This window comes from Dendrobates tinctorius, unplaced genomic scaffold (assembly GCF_039654945.1).
Source record: "Dendrobates tinctorius isolate UK_male_01 unplaced genomic scaffold, ASM3965494v1 ptg000019l, whole genome shotgun sequence".
NCBI lineage: Eukaryota > Metazoa > Chordata > Amphibia > Anura > Dendrobatidae > Dendrobates > Dendrobates tinctorius.
The window spans coordinates 35,302,469-35,322,736 of NW_027361687.1; the positions used below are offsets into that span (position 1 = coordinate 35,302,469).

A 20,268-nucleotide genomic window follows, 5' to 3' on the forward strand; every position below is an offset into this window, starting at 1 on the left:
TACAGCACACGCCCAGTATATAGAGGTACAGCACAGCACACGCTCAGTATACAGAGGTACAGCACAGCACACGCTCAGTATATAGAGGTACAGCACAGCACACGCTCAGTATATAGAGGTACAGCACAGCACACGCTCAGTATATAGAGGTACAGCACAGCACACGCTCAGTATACAGAGGTACAGCACAGCACACGCTCAGTATATAGAGGTACAGCACAGCACACGCTCAGTATATAGAGGTACAGCACAGCACACGCTCAGTATATAGAGGTACAGCACAGCACACGCTCAGTATATAGAGGTACAGCACAGCACGCGCCCAGTATATAGAGGTACAGTGTACATATGATCAGTTTATAGGAATTACAGCACAGCATACTCTCAATATATAGAGGGGTACAGCACTGAATATGCTCAGTATATAGAGCTGCAACACAGCATACACTCAGTATATAGAGGTACAGCACAGCATACGACCAGTATATAGAGGTACAGCACAGCATATGCTCAGTATATAGAGGTACAGCGCAGCACACGCACAGTATATAGAGGTACAGCACAGCATACACTCAGTATATCGAGGCACAGCATATGCTCAGTATATAGAGGTACAGCGCAGCATACGCACAGTATATAGAGGTACAGCACACGCTCAGTATATAGAGGGGCACAGCATATGCTCAGTATATAGAGGTACAGCACACGCCCAGTATATAGAGGTACAGCACAGCACACGCTCAGTATACAGATGTACAGCACAGCACACGCTCAGTATATAGAGGTACAGCACACGCTCAGTATATAGAGGGGCACAGGATATGCTCAGTATATAGAGGTACAGCACACGCCCAGTATATAGAGGTACAGCACAGCACACGCTCAGTATACAGAGGTACAGCACAGCACACGCTCAGTATATAGAGGTACAGCACAGCACACGCTCAGTATATAGAGGTACAGCACAGCACACGCTCAGTATACAGAGGTACAGCACAGCACACGCTCAGCATATAGAGGTACAGCACACGCTCAGTATATAGAGGTACAGCACAGCACACGCTCAGTATACAGAGGTACAGCACAGCACACGCTCAGTATATAGAGGTACAGCACAGCACACGCTCAGTATATAGAGGTACAGCACAGCACACGCTCAGTATATAGAGGTACAGCACAGCACACGCTCAGTATATAGAGGTACAGCACAGCACGCGCCCAGTATATAGTGGTACAGTGTACATATGATCAGTTTATAGGAATTACAGCACAGCATACTCTCAATATATAGAGGGGTACAGCACTGAATATGCTCAGTATATAGAGCTGCAACACAGCATACACTCAGTATATAGAGGTACAGCACATCATTCGACCAGTATATAGAGGTACAGCACAGCATACGACCAGTATATAGAGGTACAGCACAGCATATGCTCAGTATATAGAGGTACAGCGCAGCACACGCACAGTATATAGAGGTACAGCACAGCATACACTCAGTATATCGAGGCATAGCATATGCTCAGTATATAGAGGTACAGCGCAGCATACGCACAGTATATAGAGGTACAGCACACGCTCAGTATATAGAGGGGTACAGCACAGCATATGCTCAGTATATAGAGGTACAGCGCAGCATACGACCAGTATATAGAGGGGTACAGCACAGAATATGCTCAGTATATAGAGCTGCAACACAGCATACGCTCAGTATATAGAGGTACAGCACAGTACACGCACAGTATATAGAGGTACAGTACAGCATACACTCAGTGTATAGAGCTACAGGACAGCATACGCTCAGTATAGAGAGGTACAGCGCAGCATACGCTCAGTATATAGAGGTACAGTGCAGCATATGCTCAGTATATAGCGGTACAGCGCAGCATATGCTCAGTATATAGAGGTACAGCACAGCATACGCTCAGTATACAGAGGTACAGCATAGCACACGTGCAGTATATAGAGGTACTATTCAGACTGGCCTATCGCCTCAACACATTAACCTAACCTATCCCTGTGTGGCAGAGCCAAAAGTTTTACCATAACCAGGTTCCCCGCATCATGTTCCCACATGCTTTATGCATCCATTAGCCCTCTGCATCCGTACTGTTACACACTTAACATTATGGCTGGTCCATACAATCAGAGCAACTGTTACCACCCACCTTTCGTGTCTCCCTCTTTCCTCATAGACTGTAAGCTTGCGAGCAGGGCCCTCACTCCTCTTGGTATTTGTTATAATCTACTGTATGTGATTATTGTTATGCTGTAATGTCTATTGTCTGTACAAATCCCCTCTGAAATGTAAAGTGCTGCGGAATATGTTGGCGCTATAAAAATAAAATTTATTATTATTATTATTATTAGGTACAGCGCAGCATACGCTCAGTATATAGAGGTACAGCGCAGCATACGCTCAGTATATAGAGGTACAGCTCAGCTTACGCTCAGTATATAGAGGTACAGCGCAGTGTACGCTCAGTATATAGAGGTACAGCGCAGTGTACACTCACTATATAGAGGTACAGCGCAGCATACGCTCAGTATATAGAGGTACAGCGCAGCATACGCTAAGTATATAGAGGTACAGCACAGCACACGCTCAGTATATAGAGGTACAGCACAGCACACGCTCAGTATATAGAGGTACAGCACAGCACGCGCCCAGTATATAGAGGTACAGTGTACATATGATCAGTTTATAGGAATTACAGCACAGCATACTCTCAATATATAGAGGGGTACAGCACTGAATATGCTCAGTATATAGAGCTGCAACACAGCATACACTCAGTATATAGAGGTACAGCACAGCATACGACCAGTATATAGAGGTACAGCACACGCTCAGTATATAGAGGGGTACAGCACAGCATATGCTCAGTATATAGAGGTACAGCACACGCCCAGTATATAGAGGTACAGCACAGCACACGCTCAGTATACAGAGGTACAGCACAGCACACGCTCAGTATATAGAGGTACAGCACAGCATATGCTCAGTATATAGAGGCACAGCATATGCTCAGTATATAGAGGTACAGCACAGCACACGCTCAGTATACAGAGGTACAGCACACGCTCAGTATATAGAGGTACAGCACAGCACACGCTCAGTATATAGAGGTACAGCACAGCATACGACCAGTATATAGAGGTACAGCACAGCATATGCTCAGTATATAGAGGTACAGCGCAGCACACGCACAGTATATAGAGGTACAGCACAGCATACACTCAGTATATCGAGGCACAGCATATGCTCAGTATATAGAGGTACAGCGCAGTGTACGCTCACTATATAGAGGTACAGTACAGCATACGCTCAGTATATAGAGGTACAGCATAGCACACGTGCAGTATATAGAGGTACAGCGCAACATACGCTCAGTATATAGAGGTACAGCACAGCATACGCTCAGTATATAGAGGTACAGTGCAGCATACGCTCAGTATATAGAGGTGCAGCGCAATATACGCTCAGTATATAGAGGTACAGCGCAATATACGCTCAGTATATAGAGGTACAGTACAGTATACGCTCAGTATATAGAGGTACAGCGCAATATACGCTCAGTATATAGAGGTACAGCATACACTCAGTATATAGTGGTACAGCACAGCATACACTCAGTATATAGAGGTACAGCACAGCACACGCTCAGTATATAGAGGTACAGTACAGCATATGCCCAGTAAATAGAGGATACACAGTATATAGGTACAATACAGTATATACCCAGGCTGTAGAGGCTCAGGGCTCCATAGTCGAGGAAATAGCAGATGTGGCGGGCACGAGCAGACATGCTGCTGAATGTGTGTGCAACACTGGAGGTGAAGGGGTAGAGGCAGACGAGCAGCATGTACACCAGCAGCGGCCAGTTGTACGGCTCCCCCCAAAAGTCCAAGGAGTGAGAGAGAAGCAGAAACCTCCAGAGGAAATACCTGCGGAGAAAGGAGAGGATTAGATACACAGCTCAGCAGCCAGTATCACACAGGATTAGATACTCACCATGTCGGTAGGAAGTGGGTCCAGATATTGACGGTCTCGTTGGTCATCTGGAAAGAGCTCAGCAGACAGTCCAGAGCAGAACTCTTCGGGTGCCGGTACCCAGACATGATGCCGTCCTCCCAGAATACCTGACATGGGAGGACAGTGATAAATCCTGCAGATGATTACAACTGGGGAGACCTGCAGATATTATTAGATATAATGCAGCTCTGGGTGTGACTGGAGTAGTAGATATGCAGCTCAGGGTGTGACCGGAGTATTAGATATAGTGCAGCTCTGGATGTGATTGGAATATTAGATACAGTGCAGCTCTGGGTGGGACTGGATTATTAGATATAATGCAGCTCTGGGGGTGACTGGAGTATTAGATATAATGCAGCTCTGGATATGAATGGAGTATTACCTATAGTGCAGCTTTGGATGTGTCTGGTGTAGGAGACATAGTGCAGCTCTGGGTGTGACTGGAGTATTAGAATCATAGAATGGTAGGGTTGTTAGGGACCTCCTGGGTCATCTGGTCCAACCCCCTGCTCAAAGCAGGATTCACTAAATCATGCCAGTCAGATGTCTGTCCAGCCTCTGTTTGAAGACTTCCATTGAAGGAGAACTCACCACTTCTCGTGGCAGCCTGTTCCACTCATTGATCACTCTAACTGTCAAATAGTTAGAGTTAGAGTTAGAAAAGTTTTTTCTAATATCTAATCTGTGTCTCCTCCCATTCAGCTGCATCCCATTGCTTCTAGTCTTTCCTTGTGCAAATGAGTAGTGATGAGCGAGTATACTCGTTGCTCGGGTTTTCCCAAGCATGCTCTGGTGGTCTCTGAGTATTTTGGCGTGCTCAGAGATTTCATTTCTGTCACCTCAGCTGCATGATTTGTGGCTGCTGGACAGCCTGAATACACGTGGGAATTCCCTAACAAACAGGCATTCCTCACATGTATTCAGGCTGGCTAGCAGCTGTAAATCATGTAGCTGAGGTAACAGAAACAATCCCCGAGCCCGCCAAAATACTCGGAGGCCACTTGAGCATGCTCGGGGAAACCCGAGCAACGAGTATACTCGCTCATCACTACAAATGAGAATAAAGCTGATCCTTCTACAATGTGACAGCCCTTTAGATATTTGTAGACAGCTATTAAGTCTCCTCTCAGTCTTCTCTTTTGCAAACTAAACATTCCCAAATCCTGCAACCTTTCCTCATAAGACAGGGTTTGCAGACCGGTCACCATTCTGGTCGCTCTTTTCTGAACTTGCTCCAGTTTGTTGATGTCTTTTTTAAAATGTGGTGCCCAAAACTGGACACAATATTCCAGATGAGGTCTGACCAAAGAGGAGTAGAGGGCAATAATGACTTCACGTGATCTAGACTGTATGCTTCTGTTATTACATCCCAGAATTGTATTTGCCTTTTTTGCTGCTACATCACACTGACTCATATTCAGTCTGTGATCTATTAGTATACCCAAGTCTTTTTCACATGTGCTGTTGCTTAGCCCTATTCCTCCCATTCTGTATATGCTTTTTTCTTTTTTATTGGCCAGATGTAGCACTTTGCATTTTTCCGCTAAAAACCATTCTGTTAGTTACTGCCCACTTCTCCAGTTTATTTATATCTTTTTGAATCCTCTCTCTCTCTTCTCTAGTATTAGCTATCCCTCCTAGCTTTGTGTCATCAGCAAATTTAATCAGTTTACCCTCAATTCCTTCATCTAAATAATTGATAAAGATGTTGAACAATACAAGGCCCAGGAAAGAGCCCTGGGGTACCCCACTTAAGACATTCTTCCAACTGGATGTGCAGCCATTTACGACCACTCTTTGGGTCCGATCACTAAGTCAGTTATGAATCCACCTAACAGTTGCCTTGTCCATTCCAGACTTAGTCATTTTTTTCAATAAGGATGGTGTGAGATACTTTGTCAAATGCTTTGATGAAGTCAAGATATACTATATCTACAGCATTTCCTTGATCCACCCAATCAGTGATTCCATCATAGAAGGAAATTAAGTTACTCTGACATTACTTACAGTGGGGCAAAAAAGTATTTAGTCAGTCAGAAATAGTGCAAGTTCCACCACTTAAAAAGATGAGAGGCGTCTGTAATTTACATCATAGGTAGACCTCAACTATGGGAGACAAACTGAGAAAAAAAAATCCAGAAAATCACATTGTCTGTTTTTTTTTCATTTTATTTGCATATTATGGTGGAAAATAAGTATTTGGTCAGAAACAAAATTTCATCTCAATACTTTGTGATATATCCTTTGTTGGCAATGACAGAGGTCAAACGTTTTCTGTAAGTCTTCACAAGGTTGCCACACACTGTTGTTGGTATGTTAGCCCATTCCTCCATGCAGATCTCCTCTAGAGCAGTGATGTTTTTGGCTTTTCGCTTGGCAACACGGACTTTCAACTCCCTCCAAAGGTTTTCTATAGGGTTGAGATCTGGAGACTGGCTAGGCCACTCCAGGACCTTGAAATGCTTTTTACGAAGCCACTCCTTCGTTGCCCTGGCGGTGTGCTTTGGATCATTGTCATGTTGAAAGACCCAGCCACGTTTCATCTTCAATGCCCTTGCTGATGGAAGGAGGTTTGCACTCAAAATCTCACGATACATGGCCCCATTCATTCTTTCATGTACCCGGATCAGTCGTCCTGGCCCCTTTGCAGAGAAACAGCCCCAAAGCATGATGTTTCCACCACCATGCTTTACAGTAGGTATGGTGTTTGATGGATGCAACTCAGTATTCTTTTTCCTCCAAACACGACAAGTTGTGTTTCTACCAAACAGTTCCAGTTTGGTTTCATCAGACCATAGGACATTCTCCCAAAACTCCTCTGGATCATCCAAATGCTCTCTAGCAAACTTCAGACGGGCCCGGACATGTACAGGCTTAAGCAGTGGGACACGTCTGGCACTGCAGGATCTGAGTCCATGGTGGCGTAGTGTGTTACTTATGGTAGGCCTTGTTACATTGGTCCCAGCTCTCTGCAGTTCATTCACTAGGTCCCCCCGCATGGTTCTGGGATTTTTGCTCACCGTTCTTGTGATCATTCTGACCCCACGGGGTGGGATTTTGCGTGGAGCACCAGATCGAGGGAGATTATCAGTGGTCTTGTATGTCTTCCATTTTCTAATTATTGCTCCCACAGTTGATTTCTTCACTCCAAGCTGGTTGGCTATTGCAGATTCAGTCTTCCCAGCCTGGTGCAGGGCTACAATTTTGTTTCTGGTGTCCTTTGACAGCTCTTTGGTCTTCACCATAGTGGAGTTTGGAGTCAGACTGTTTGAGGGTGTGCACAGGTGTCTTTTTATACTGATAACAAGTTTAAACAGATGCCATTACTACAGGTAATGAGTGGAGGAAAGAGGAGACTCTTAAAGAAGAAGTTACAGGTCTGTGAGAGCCAGAAATCTTGATTGCTTGTTTCTGACCAAATACTTATTTTCCACCATAATATGCAAATAAAATGAAAAAAAAACAGACAATGTGATTTTCTGGATTTTTTTTTCTCAGTTTGTCTCCCATAGTTGAGGTCTACCTATGATGTAAATTACAGACGCCTCTCATCTTTTTAAGTGGTGGAACTTGCACTATTGCTGACTGACTAAATACTTTTTTGCCCCACTGTATTAGTTACAAGCCCATGCTGTCTCTGTTTAATCACTTCATTCTTATCCAGGTACTGACATACATGTTGCTTAATTTGTTCAAAGATCTTTCCTGGTATAGAAGTCAGACTCACCGGCCTATAGTTCCCTGGGTGCACCTTCTTCCACTTTTTGAAGATAGGAACAACATTTGCTCTTCTCCAGTCTTCTGGGACTTCTCCTGTTCTCCAAGAATTTTCAAAGATTATGGAAAGTGGTTCAAAAATTTCTTCTGCTATCTCCTTCAGTACTCTGGGCTGTAATTCATAGAGACCTGGAGACTTGAATTCATTTATGTTAGCTAAGTTTTCCCTCACTAAATTTCTGTTTATGGATAGCCTGGATTCTTCTATTCCTTAAATAGGACAGTGAAGAACAGTTGATGTTACATTTCCTTTCTGAGAGAAAACAGATGCAAAATAGGAATTTAAAAGTTCGGTCTTCTCAACATCCTTTCTTACCATTTTCATCCTACATAAATCCTATAGCATCTTTTACTTTTTTTTTTTTTTTTTTTTTTACTTTTGACATATCCCCAAAATCCTTTTTTATTGCTTTTGACATATCTTGCAAGCCTTAATTCATTGTCAGCTTTAGATAATCTGATGCATCCCTTGCAGGTTCTGCAGACAGCAGTATATTCTTCTTTAGATATGCCTCCCTCTTTCCATTTGATAAATATTTCTTTCTTCATTTTTAGTATGTGTTTAAGTTCTGTGTTCATCCATCCTGGTTTCTTTAAATGCTTCTTATTCTTCCCTCTTTTCAGAATTGTTAGGCTGGTTTCACACTAGCGTTTTTTTGCGTTGTGCTGCATGCGCGTCCATGCGCATGCATCCTGCGCCCCTATCTTTAACATGGGGGCGCATGGTCTAGCGTATGCACGTGTTTGTATGCGTTTCCGTGCGCATGCGTTTTTCTGTAGGTGCGCCTAGGAGCGCCGGACGCAACCTGTTGCATTTTTAGTCCGTCAAACCTGTCTCAAAAAAACTCATGCGCACGCTTGCGCACGGAATGCGCAAAAAAAATCACATTACAGTCTATGGGAATGCAGGTGTGCGCATGTCCATGCGCATGCCTGCGTTTAAAACCGCTTGCGTTTTAAGAGTTAACATGGCTAGAAACTGGTTAAAACGCATGCATCTAAAAAAAACAAACGCATACAAAAAGCATGATGCGTTTTTTGTATGCGATTCTATTGCGCACGAAGTGCAGCGCTAAAAAACGCTAATGTGAAACTAGCCTTAGCGATCGTTCTTTGAGAATTTCATTTTTCAAGATTTCCCATCCTTCCTGGACATTTTTGTCTTTAAGGATATCCAGCCATTGGATCCCTCCAATTCTCTTTCTGAATCCCTTAAAATCTGCCTTTCTGAAATCTAACCTTGACGTCTGAGTCTTCACAGGTCTTCCTTCTCTAGTTATCCAAAATTCTAAAATAGCATGGTCGCTACCTCCTAGGGTCCCAGCCACTTTTACCTCCTCAACCATTTCCTCCCTGTTTATAAGGATTAGATCCAAGGTAGCAGTTCCCATTGTTTTCTCCCCTACCTTTTGGAAGATAAAGTTGTCAGCAAGAGAGGATAAGAATTTCCTTGACCTGTTAGTTTTGCCTGAGAGAGATTCCCAACAAATGTCTGGATAGTTGAAATCTCCCATGACAACTATGTCATATTTTTTGGAGAACTTGGCCATTTGATGCATAAAGAGTTCATCCATATCTTCAGCTTGCACAGGCGGCCTGTAGTAAATGCCTACAATGGTGTCCTTTCCGTTGTTCTGTCCTTGTATTCTTACCCAAACAGTTTCCATAGAACTCCCAGTCTCTGAAGCTTGGATCTCTGTGCAGATATACGTGTTTCTAACATACAATGCGACACCCCCTCCTCGCTTATCAAGTCTGTTTCTTGCAAATAAGTTGTATCCTTCTAGTCTTGTATTCCAATCATGTGTATTGTCCCACCAAGTTTCAGTGATTCCAATGACATCACATTTCTTTTCCTGTGTTAGTAGTTCCAGTTCTCCTTGTTTGTTGCCCATGCTTTGTGCATTAGTATAGAAACATTTTAGTTTGTGATTGGTTTCTCTTTCTCCAATAATTTTATTAATTAGATTCTTTTGTCTTTGTTCTTCCTTTCCACTTCTAATAGCAGAGTTCTCAATAGCATTTGTCAGGTGTATGGCTTTTTCTGGTCTTTTGCTTCCCTTCCCATGTTGTTCTAGTTTAAAGCTCTCCTGATGAGTGTAGCAAGGCGACTTCCAAATACATGCTTTCCAGTCTTCGTAAGGTGCACCCCATCTCTAGCAAGTAGTCCATCGTAAAGGTAATTCACTCCGTGATCCAGAAATCCAAATCGTTGCTGACGGCACCATCAACGTAGCCAGTTGTTCACCTGCAGAATCTTATTCCACCTCCTTGTTCCATGGCCATCCACGGGGAGGATGGAAGAGAAGACCACCTGCGCTCCCAGTTCTTTCACTTTCTTGCCTAAGTCTTCAAAGTCTCTGCAGATGGTTTCCAGGTCGTTTCTTGCGGTGTCATTTGTCCCCACATGTATTAGCAGGAATGGGTAGTCATCTGTAGGTCTGAAGAGTCCTGATATCCTGTCAGACACATCTTTAATTTTTGCACCTGGAAGACAGCACATTTCTCTTGAAGTTATATCCGGTCTGCAGATAGCGGCCTCTGTTCCTCTCGACAGGGAATCCCCCATGACCACCACTCTCCGCTTCTTCTTCACAACATTTTTCTTTCTCCATCCAGGAGAACTCTGAAGGCGTACAAGGTTGCTGTTTGTGGGCAAAGTCTTATCCTGATGTATTTCTTCATCGTTTTCCTGCGTGAGAGCCTGGTACTGGTTCCTGAGAAGTATGGGTGCTGACTGTCTCCCGATCCTCCTGCTTCTCTGGGTCACATGTCTCCATTCCTCTGTTTCTTCAGGTGCACTTCGAATTTCTTCTCTTTCTGTAACATGAAGAGATAATTCTGCTCTATACAAGAACTCTTCACCTTTCTTAATGATCTTCAATGTACAACTAGTCCCCCATAACCATATGAGGGACACAAGAAGAGATCTCACAATGATAATCAATTTAAAGATGTAAATTTTATTTGAAAAAATATCTAAAACCAGAGTAAACAAAAGCAAGATTGCCATGACCGGGGACACCTGGGCCAAAAAATTAATAGGCTATGACATCATTTAAATATTATTGTATGGACAATACATCCAATGTAAAAGACAATATAGGGATCCTAAATAGGATAATCCCCTAGCAAGGTGGCTATAATGGTCAAAAATAAACAATGAATGATCCCAAGGGTGTGCTGCATAAATTATGCATACCTACATGTGTTAACATAGCCCTAGTAGTGCTAACAAGCCTTATAATAAATAAGCACCATCACTGTGTAAAGCATATAGATCCGTTGGTATATGTCAGTTAATAAATAGAGAATGCACGGAAGGAGCTAAATAATATATCTACCTGTAGCACTGTGTCTCCGGGTGTCCCCTCACCCCGACGCGCGTTTTGCCGCCAGCTTCTTCACGCCCCCCAGGATTATCCTATTTAGGAGCCCTATATTGTCTTTTACATTGGATGTATTGTGCTACATACAATAATATTTAAATGATGTTATAGCCTATTCATTTTTTGGCCCAGGTGTCCCCGGTCATGGCAATCTTGCTTTTGTTTACTCCGTTTTTAGATGTTTTTTTCAAATAAAATTAATACATTTTTAAATTGATTATCATTGTGGGATCTCTTCTTGTGCCCCTCATATGGTTATGGGGGACTAGTTGTAAAATATGGTTGAAGTGCCCTATTTAATATATTTTGGACTCTTTTGTTGATATATGATCTTCAATGTAGCTGTCCTCTCTTCTAGATTTTGCAACCTTCCCTCCAACAGGGACACAAGCTTAGATTAGATATAATGCAGCTCTAGATGTGACTGGAGTATTAGATATAATCCAGCACTGGATGTGACTGAGTATTAAATATAGTGGAGCTCTGGGTGTCACTGGAATATTAGAAATAGTGCAGCTCTGGGCATCACTGGAGTATTAGATATAGATCAGCTCTGGGTGTGACTGGAGTATTAGATATAGTGCAGCTCTGGGTGTGACTGGATTAGTAGATATAGTGCAGCTCTGGGTGTGACTGGATTATTAGATAAAGTGCAGCTCTGGATGTGACTGGAATATTAGATATAATGCAGCTTTGGATGTGACTGGAATGTTACCAATACTGCAGCTCTGGCTGTGACTGGAGTAAGCCCAGTACATGGTGTAGCACCCTGATAACACTCACCCGCGGCATCTGGTGGATGTGGAGCAGCTGCGGCAGTTTGATGGTCAGCATCCTGCTCTCTGCGGCTCAGGGACGGAGCCGATTCTGTAACCTGCAATACAGCAGCGCCAACCACACATCCGCTCTGCAAGACAGATCCACAGACGAGGAAGTGACGGGGCCGCCAAACACCGGCCCAAACACCGGCCCAGAGCCTCCCTCACCAGACACATGGAAAAGCCAGATGTTCTGAGGTCTCTGCTCCGCACACAGCCAAATACCCAAAACACGGCAATCAAGCTCTAGAGTAGCGTTCCCCAACTCCAGTCCTCAAGGCCCACCAACAGATCATGTTTTCAGGATTTCCTTAGTATTGCTCAGGAGATAATTGCTTCACCTGTACAATACAAAGGAAATCCTGAAAACATGATCTGTTGGTGGGCCTTGAGGACTGGAGTTGGGGAACCCTGCTCTAGAGTGTCATTCTCCATCCCTTACCTGTAGCAAACTGTTCTATGTCAGAGTTCACTGCAGACCCAGAATTTTATTCATGCACCAGAAAGATTAGGATGAATACAAAGCACTCCAATCATCTGTAATTTATGTGTAAGCTAAAGTGATAAATGCAATACAAAATATAATACTGCCCCAATGTACAAGAATATAACTACTATAATACTGTCGCCTATGTACAAGATTATAACTACTATAATACTGCCCCTATGTACAAGAATATAACTACTATAATACTGTCCCCTATGTACAGGAATATAACTACTATAATACTGCTCCTATGTACAAGATTATAACTACTATAATACTGCTCCTATGTACAAGAATATAACTACTATAATAATGCCCCTATGTACAAGAATATAACTACTATAATACTGCCTCCTATGTACAAGAATATAACTACTATAATACTGTCCCCTATGTACAGGAATATAACTACTATAATACTGCTCCTATGTACAAGATTATAACTACTATAATACTGCTCCCTATGTACAAGAATATAACTACTATAATACTGTCCCTATATACAAGAATATAACTACTATAATACTGCCCCTATGTACAAGAATATAACTACTATAATACTGTCCCTATGTACAAGTATATAACTACTATAATACTGCCCCTATGTACAAGAATATATCTACTATAATACTGCTCCTATGTACAAGATTATAACTACTATAATACTGCTCCCTATGTACAAGAATATAACTACTATAATACTGCTCCCTATGTACAGGAATATAACTACTATAATACTTATCCTATGTACAAGAATATAACTACTATAATACTGCCCCTATGTACAAGAATATAGCTACTATAATACTGCTCCTATGTACAAGAATATAACTACTATAATACTACCCCTATGTACAAGAATATAACTACTATAATACTGCCCCCTATGTACAATAATATAACTACTATAATACTGCCCCCTATGTACAATAATATAACTACTATAATACTACCCCCTATGTACAATAATATAACTACTATAATACTTATCCTATGTACAAGAATATAACTACTATAATACTGCCCCTATGTACAAGAATATAGCTACTATAATACTGCCCCCTATGTACAAGAATATAACTACTATGATAATACTGCTCCTATGTACAAGAATATAACTACTATAATACTGCTCCTATGTACAAGAATATAACTACTATAATACTGCTCCTATGTACAAGAATATAACTACTATAATACTGCCCCCTATGTACAAGAATATAACTACTATAATACTGCCTCTATGTACAAGAAAATAACTACTATAATACTGCCCCTATATACAAGAATATAACTACTATAATACTGCTCCTATGTACAAGAATATCACTACTATAATACTGCCCCCATGTACAAGAATATCACTACTATAATACTGCTCCCTATGTACAAGAATATAACTACTATAATACTGCTCCTATGTACAAGAATATCACTACTATAATACTGCCCCCATGTACAAGAATATCACTACTATAATACTGCTCCCTATGTACAAGAATATCACTACTATAATACTGCTCCCTATGTACAAGAATATAACTACTATAATACTGCCCCTATGTACAAGAATATAACTACTATAATACTGCCCCCTATGTACAGGAATATAACTACTATAATACTGCCCCTATGTACAAGAATATAACTACTATAATACTGCTCCCTATGTACAAGAATATAACTACTATAATACTGCCTCTATGTACAAGAATATAATTACTATAATACTGCCCCCATGTACAAGAATATAACTACTATAATACTGCCCCTATATACAAGAATAAAACTACTATAATACTGCCTCTATGTACAAGAATATAACTACTATAATACTGCTCCTATGTACAAGAATATAACTACTATAATACTCCCCTATGTACAAGAATATAACTACTATAATACTGCCCCCATGTACAAGAATATAACTACTATAATACTGCTCCTATCTACAAGAATATAACTACTATAATAATACCCTGTGTGTACATGAATATAACTACTATAATACTGCCCCCATGTACAAGAATATAACTACTATAATACTGCCCCCATGTACAAGAATATAACTACTATAATACTGTCCCTATGTACAAGAATATAACTACTATAATACTGCTCCTATCTACAAGAATATAACTACTATAATAATACCCTGTGTGTACAAGAATATAACTACTATAATACTGTTCCTATGTACAAGAATATAACTACTATAATGTTTCCCCCTATGTACAAGAATATAACTACTATAATACTGCTCCTATGTACAAGAATATAACTACTATAATGTTTCCCCCTATGTACAAGAATATAACTACTATAATACTGCTCCTATGTACAAGAATATAACTACTATAATACTGCCTCCTAGCTGTGAGGTTGTGTGTTTGTAGCTCTCCTGATGTCTGGAGCAAGCCCAGGGGGAGGCCACCCTGGGCGGGGTAACTCCCCAAGCAAGGCCCAGGCTTCCAGGCCTACACTGGGAAGTAACGCTCAAGTTGTGTCTAAGGCGGATGCAAGTCCCAAAGTTGTTTCTGAGGGAAAGAAAGCTCAGAATGGAAGTAGCAGCAGCAAGAAAGATGAAGCTGTGAAAGTACGTAAAGTAACGGAACAAGGAAAAGCCATGGCTGTGGGTAAGAAAGTTCCAATTAAGCAGTCGGCCAGCCAAGGCAAGCAGAGTGAAGTGGAATTAGGAGAAATCCAAAAGAAATCTACTGGTGAGAAGCTGAATGGAGGAAAGCAGCCTGCAGCTCAGGAGATGCCATCACCATCTTCAGGTGTGCAGCTGACTCCCAGCCGGCAGAGGAGAACCTCACTGGAGAGACAGACGCTCCAGGAGAACCTGCAGCACAAGCATGTGGTGGCCAGCATGGCGAGTGCTGGGAGCACAAGGTCACAGTCAGGTGGCAGCAGTAAAAGTGCTGTGGAGCTTGGAACCACGAAACCAGCGGTGGTGAAAGTTAAGGAGACGTCTGGCTTCAAGCATCCGGGGACATTGCTGAAAGCAGGATCCCAGGAGGAGACGCCACATGCACCTGAGCTTCAGGTCGCAGAGGAGATCCCAGGACTGGTCAAGAGGTTCAGTGAGTTTCAGCAGCACAAAGACTTGCTGCAGAAACAAATAGACATGGGCTATAATGTAAAGGCTGCTAATCCTGGTGGAGATCACACCTTTTGTGATCAGACTCTGAACATGCTTGGCATACAGCTGGCAAAAGTGGTGACGGACATGGACTGTGTCCTAGAGAGGATGGGGCACCTGGCAGAGACTTATAGGAACCAGGAACTGTTTATGTCACACAAGCAGGACTCTGCAGGTTCCAGCTCAGACATTGTCCCAGGTGGCCCACAGAAGCCAGTGCGGCCAGTGCTGCAGCCTGCAAGTTTCTGCTTCCAAAAGGGTCAAATACTGCAGCCGAAGCAGCCTGTGGCAGATCCCAAGCAGCAGCACGTTGTGCAGATTCCAGCAGGAGTACCACAAGTCTCAGAATGCCCAGCAGAGCAGCCTGCAGCAGATTCCAAGCAGCAGCATGGACTGCCCTTTCCATCAGAGGGACTACAAGTCTCAGAATGCCAAGCACAACAGTTGGGCAATGGACATGTGCCGGTCATTACTGATGGTGCCCAGCAGGGCTCTGATGCTGGGGATAACCGCACTGTATCTGAGGGGTTGGGGGAGCACAGTATCTTTGGTGGACGCTGCACTGTCTGATAATGACACTGATGCTGATGATAACAATGTGCATGATAATGTCTGTGATTTCCCCCCTTTAATTTCAAGCACACAAGGCGTGGCTGCCCCTCCTGCTGCAGACCTTCACTCCGTCAGTCAACCCAATGTGACCCCGCATGGTCCCCCCAGTAATGCCTGGAGTCGTGGTGCTCCTTCCTTTACCTCTGGTACAAATTATACAGGCCAGGCGTTTAAACGGAGAAACGTCGTGCGTTTCCGGCACAGAGGTGCCAAGGAGGACCTGCCAGACAGGAGGTTTGTTGTCAGGGAGCTCTTGTGCCACCAGATGGGGTTTGTGCCAGTCAGCATCCTGGCAGTGATTAATCTTCCAGACAGGCAGGGCTATGATGTCAGCTTTAAGCTCATGTCTGACCTGGACAGATTCTGGTCTAGTTTCCCCAAGATTAGAGACACGGAGGGCTGGAGTAAGTTCAGCTTTATTCCTATCTCTAAGCCAGATACTGTTACCGTAAATGTCATCTTCTGGAATGAGTCTGTTCCCCCGCAGGACATTGTGGTGTGGCTCCGGAGGCATTGTGACCTAGTCTATGACCTCACCAAAAGCAGAGACAGTGATGGTATCTGGACAGGAGGGTGGCGGGTTTTGGTGAAACTGCGCCAATGCAATAACATCACTGCCCACTTACCCAACTCCTTCTTTATTGGGAGGGAGAGGGGTGTGTGTTTCTATCCTGGGCAGCCTCGTAAGTGCTTTAAATGTGGCAAGGCAGGTCACCTGGCAAATACCTGTACTGTGGTGAAGTGCAGCCTGTGTGGGGAGGTCGGCCATCTAGCTGCAGACTGCCAGTACATCAGGTGCAACCTCTGTGGGAAGATCGGTCACCCTCACAGGGACTGTCCAGACGCCTGGCACAATATCTGTAAAGACTTTCCTGACGAGGACTTGGTGGCAGGGGCAGAGAATCTGGAGGAGGCAGCTTTACTGTCAGGGGAAATACTGACCAGACCAGAGGTCCACCAGGGGTCTACTCAGCTAACACCAGAGCAGCAGGGTTCAGAGACAGAACAGGGGAGTATGGAGGTTGTACCTCAGGGGCAGCGGTCACAGGAAGGCATTACTTCAGTGCTACCATCTGTGTCTGAAGAGTATAGCAATAATCAGAAAAGGAAGAAAAAGGACAAGGCCTCCCGTAAACCTGAGGAGTATGACACTGGCCAAGGAGCCGGGAAGAAATTCCAGAGTTCTGCTGGTGTAATGGTCGTATCTAACAGGTTTGATGTTCTGTCTGAGTCTGACGGCGATTTTGAAGATGACCTTAAAAGAATTGACGCAGAGTGTGATAGGGACGTAGAGGACTGTCCTCCGCCAAAGCGGAAGCCCTTACCTGAGGGCACTCGGGAAGAGTCTGAGATGGAGACCGGTGGTGAACAGAATAACTCTGACTCAGATCTGTGACGCTGTCAACCAGATAATGTCCAAACTCAGATAGGGAAAATCATTAGGAGAAATTAGGAAATGTTAAGATAGTGAAGGATGAGTCACTGGGTGGAATATGATGAGCTCTGTTTGCAAAGTGTTTTTTTTTTTCTTTTTTCCCCCTCAAACTAGGAGTATGGACTCTAAGTTAATTTGATATGTATAAACTGGATATGTAATGAATGTATGTACAATCCTTGTGAATTCAGTTTTGTATTATTGGAGGAATGTTATTTGTATTTGTTTGGTTTTTACAATAAAAATTGCCCCTATATACAAGAATATAATTACTATAATACTGCCCCCTATGTACAAGAATATAACTACTATAATACTGCCCCTATGTACAAGAATATAACTACTATAATACTGCTCCTATGTACAAGAATATAACTACTATAATACTGCCCCTATGTACAAGAATATAACTACTATAATACTGCCCCTATGTACAAGAAAATAACTACTATAATACTGCCCCTATGTACAAGAATATAATTACTATAATACTGCCCCTATGTACAAGAATATAACTACTATAATACTGCCCCTATGTACAAGAATATAATTACTATAATACTGCCCCTATGTACAAGAATATAACTACTATAATACTGCCCCTATGTACAAGAATATAACTACTATAATACTGCCCCTATGTACAAGAATATAACTACTATAATACCGCTCCTATGTACAAGAATATAACTACTATAATACCGCTCCTATGTACAAGAATATAACTACTATAATACTGCTCCTTATGTACAAGAATATAACTACTATAATACTGCCCCTATGTACAAGAATATAACTACTATAACACTGCCCCTATGTACAAGAATATAACTACTATAATACTGTCCCCTATGTACAAGAATATAACTACTATAATACTGCTCCTATGTACAAGAATATAACTACTATAATACTGCCCCTATGTACAAGAATATAACTACTATAATACTGCTCCCATGTACAAGAATATAGCTACTATAATACTGCCCCCTATGTACAAGAATATAACTACTATAATACTGCTCCCATGTACAAGAATATAACCACTATAATACTGCTCCTATGTACAAGAATATAACCACTATAATACTGCTCCTATGTACAAGAATATAACTACTATAATACTGCCCCCATGTACAAGAATATAATTACTATAATACTGCCCCTATGTACAAGAATATACCTACTATAATACTGCTCCCTATGTACAAGAATATAACTACTATAATACTGTCCCCTGTGTACAAGAATATAACTACTATAATACTGCCCCCTATCTACAAGAATATAATTACTATAATACTGCTCCTATATACAAGAATATAACTACTATAATACTGCTCCTATGTACAAGAATATAACTACTATAACACTGCCCCCTATCTACAAGAATATAATTACTATAATACTGCTCCTATATACAAGAATATAACTACTATAATACTGCTCCTATGTACAAGAATATAACTACTATAATACTGCCCCCTATCTACAAGAATATAATTACTATAATACTGCTCCTATATACAAGAATATAACTACTATAATACTGCTCCTATGTACAAGAATATAACTACTATAACACTGCCCCCTATCTACAAGAATATAATTACTATAATACTGCTCCTATATACAAGAATATAACTACTATAATACTGCTCCTATGTACAAGAATATAACTACTATAATACTGCCCCCTATCTACAAGAATATAATTACTATAATATTGCTCCTATATACAAGAATATAACTACTATAATACTGCTCCTATGTACAAGAATATAACTGCTATAATATTGCCACTCATCAGTGATGCATATGCAGTGATGTCGCCACTCTATGTCTTGGCAATGTGGAGGTAGTAGAGACCATTATACACACCACATGGCAGCATATTGTGACCCTGGTTCCTTGCACCTCCTGCAGATATCACTAGTCACTGACTACAAGTCTCGCCTAACTGGCAGCAGTCAGAGTGTCAGCTCTGTGGCCCAGACATGTGGATGCACATCCTGATATCAGCACAAAGTATAGGGTGCGGATTACAACACACAGGACAGGGCCCAGCTGGCAGTGACTGCCTGTTTCCCCCCATGCCTGACCTGTTCCTGGTGGCCCCGCTGTCATGGGTCCCCTGCGTCCTCTGTAGGATGGCTCCGTTGTCCCGGCTGCTTCTTTCACATTCCTTGGCCGGACTCCTGAACCAGCGCCAGCCCCACAGACTCTCCCTCCGCCCAGCCATTGGTCAGACGCCTGTAGTCAGGAGATCCGGGCTGTAAGACAGTCCTTTGTGTTACCCTGCAGAGGGCCCCGCGCTGTGCCCCCCCCTACACACCCTTCATTATGAGCCCGCAGCGCGGAGAACACAAGCCACAGCAGACGGTGACACCGAGGGGACAGCACAGAGTTTACCCAACCGCAGAACATCGCTCCTCCACCTCCTGACTGATACATAGTGATATATCCTGCAGATTATTACACCACTGACCTCTCTCCAGCGCATCGCTCCTCCACCTCCTGACAGATACACAGTGATATATCCTGCAGATTATTACACCACTGACCT

The 20,268-nt window shown here is 42.5% G+C and overlaps 1 protein-coding gene across 1 annotated transcript in view; it reads right to left on the reverse strand.

Moving 5' to 3' along the window:
- Positions 1–20,037, reverse strand: part of PAQR6 (progestin and adipoQ receptor family member 6) — a 38,438-nt gene extending 18,401 nt beyond the window's left edge. Inside the window, exons 1-4 of the mRNA XM_073566907.1 lie at positions 19,805–20,037; positions 11,989–12,112; positions 4,019–4,146; positions 3,746–3,951 (exon numbers count right to left, since the gene is read on the reverse strand). Coding sequence (XP_073423008.1) covers positions 3,746–3,951; positions 4,019–4,146; positions 11,989–12,039 — 385 coding nt within the window. The 5' untranslated portion in view covers positions 12,040–12,112; positions 19,805–20,037. The remainder of the gene's footprint in view (positions 1–3,745; positions 3,952–4,018; positions 4,147–11,988; positions 12,113–19,804) is intronic.
- Between the last annotated feature and the right edge of the window lie 231 nt (positions 20,038–20,268).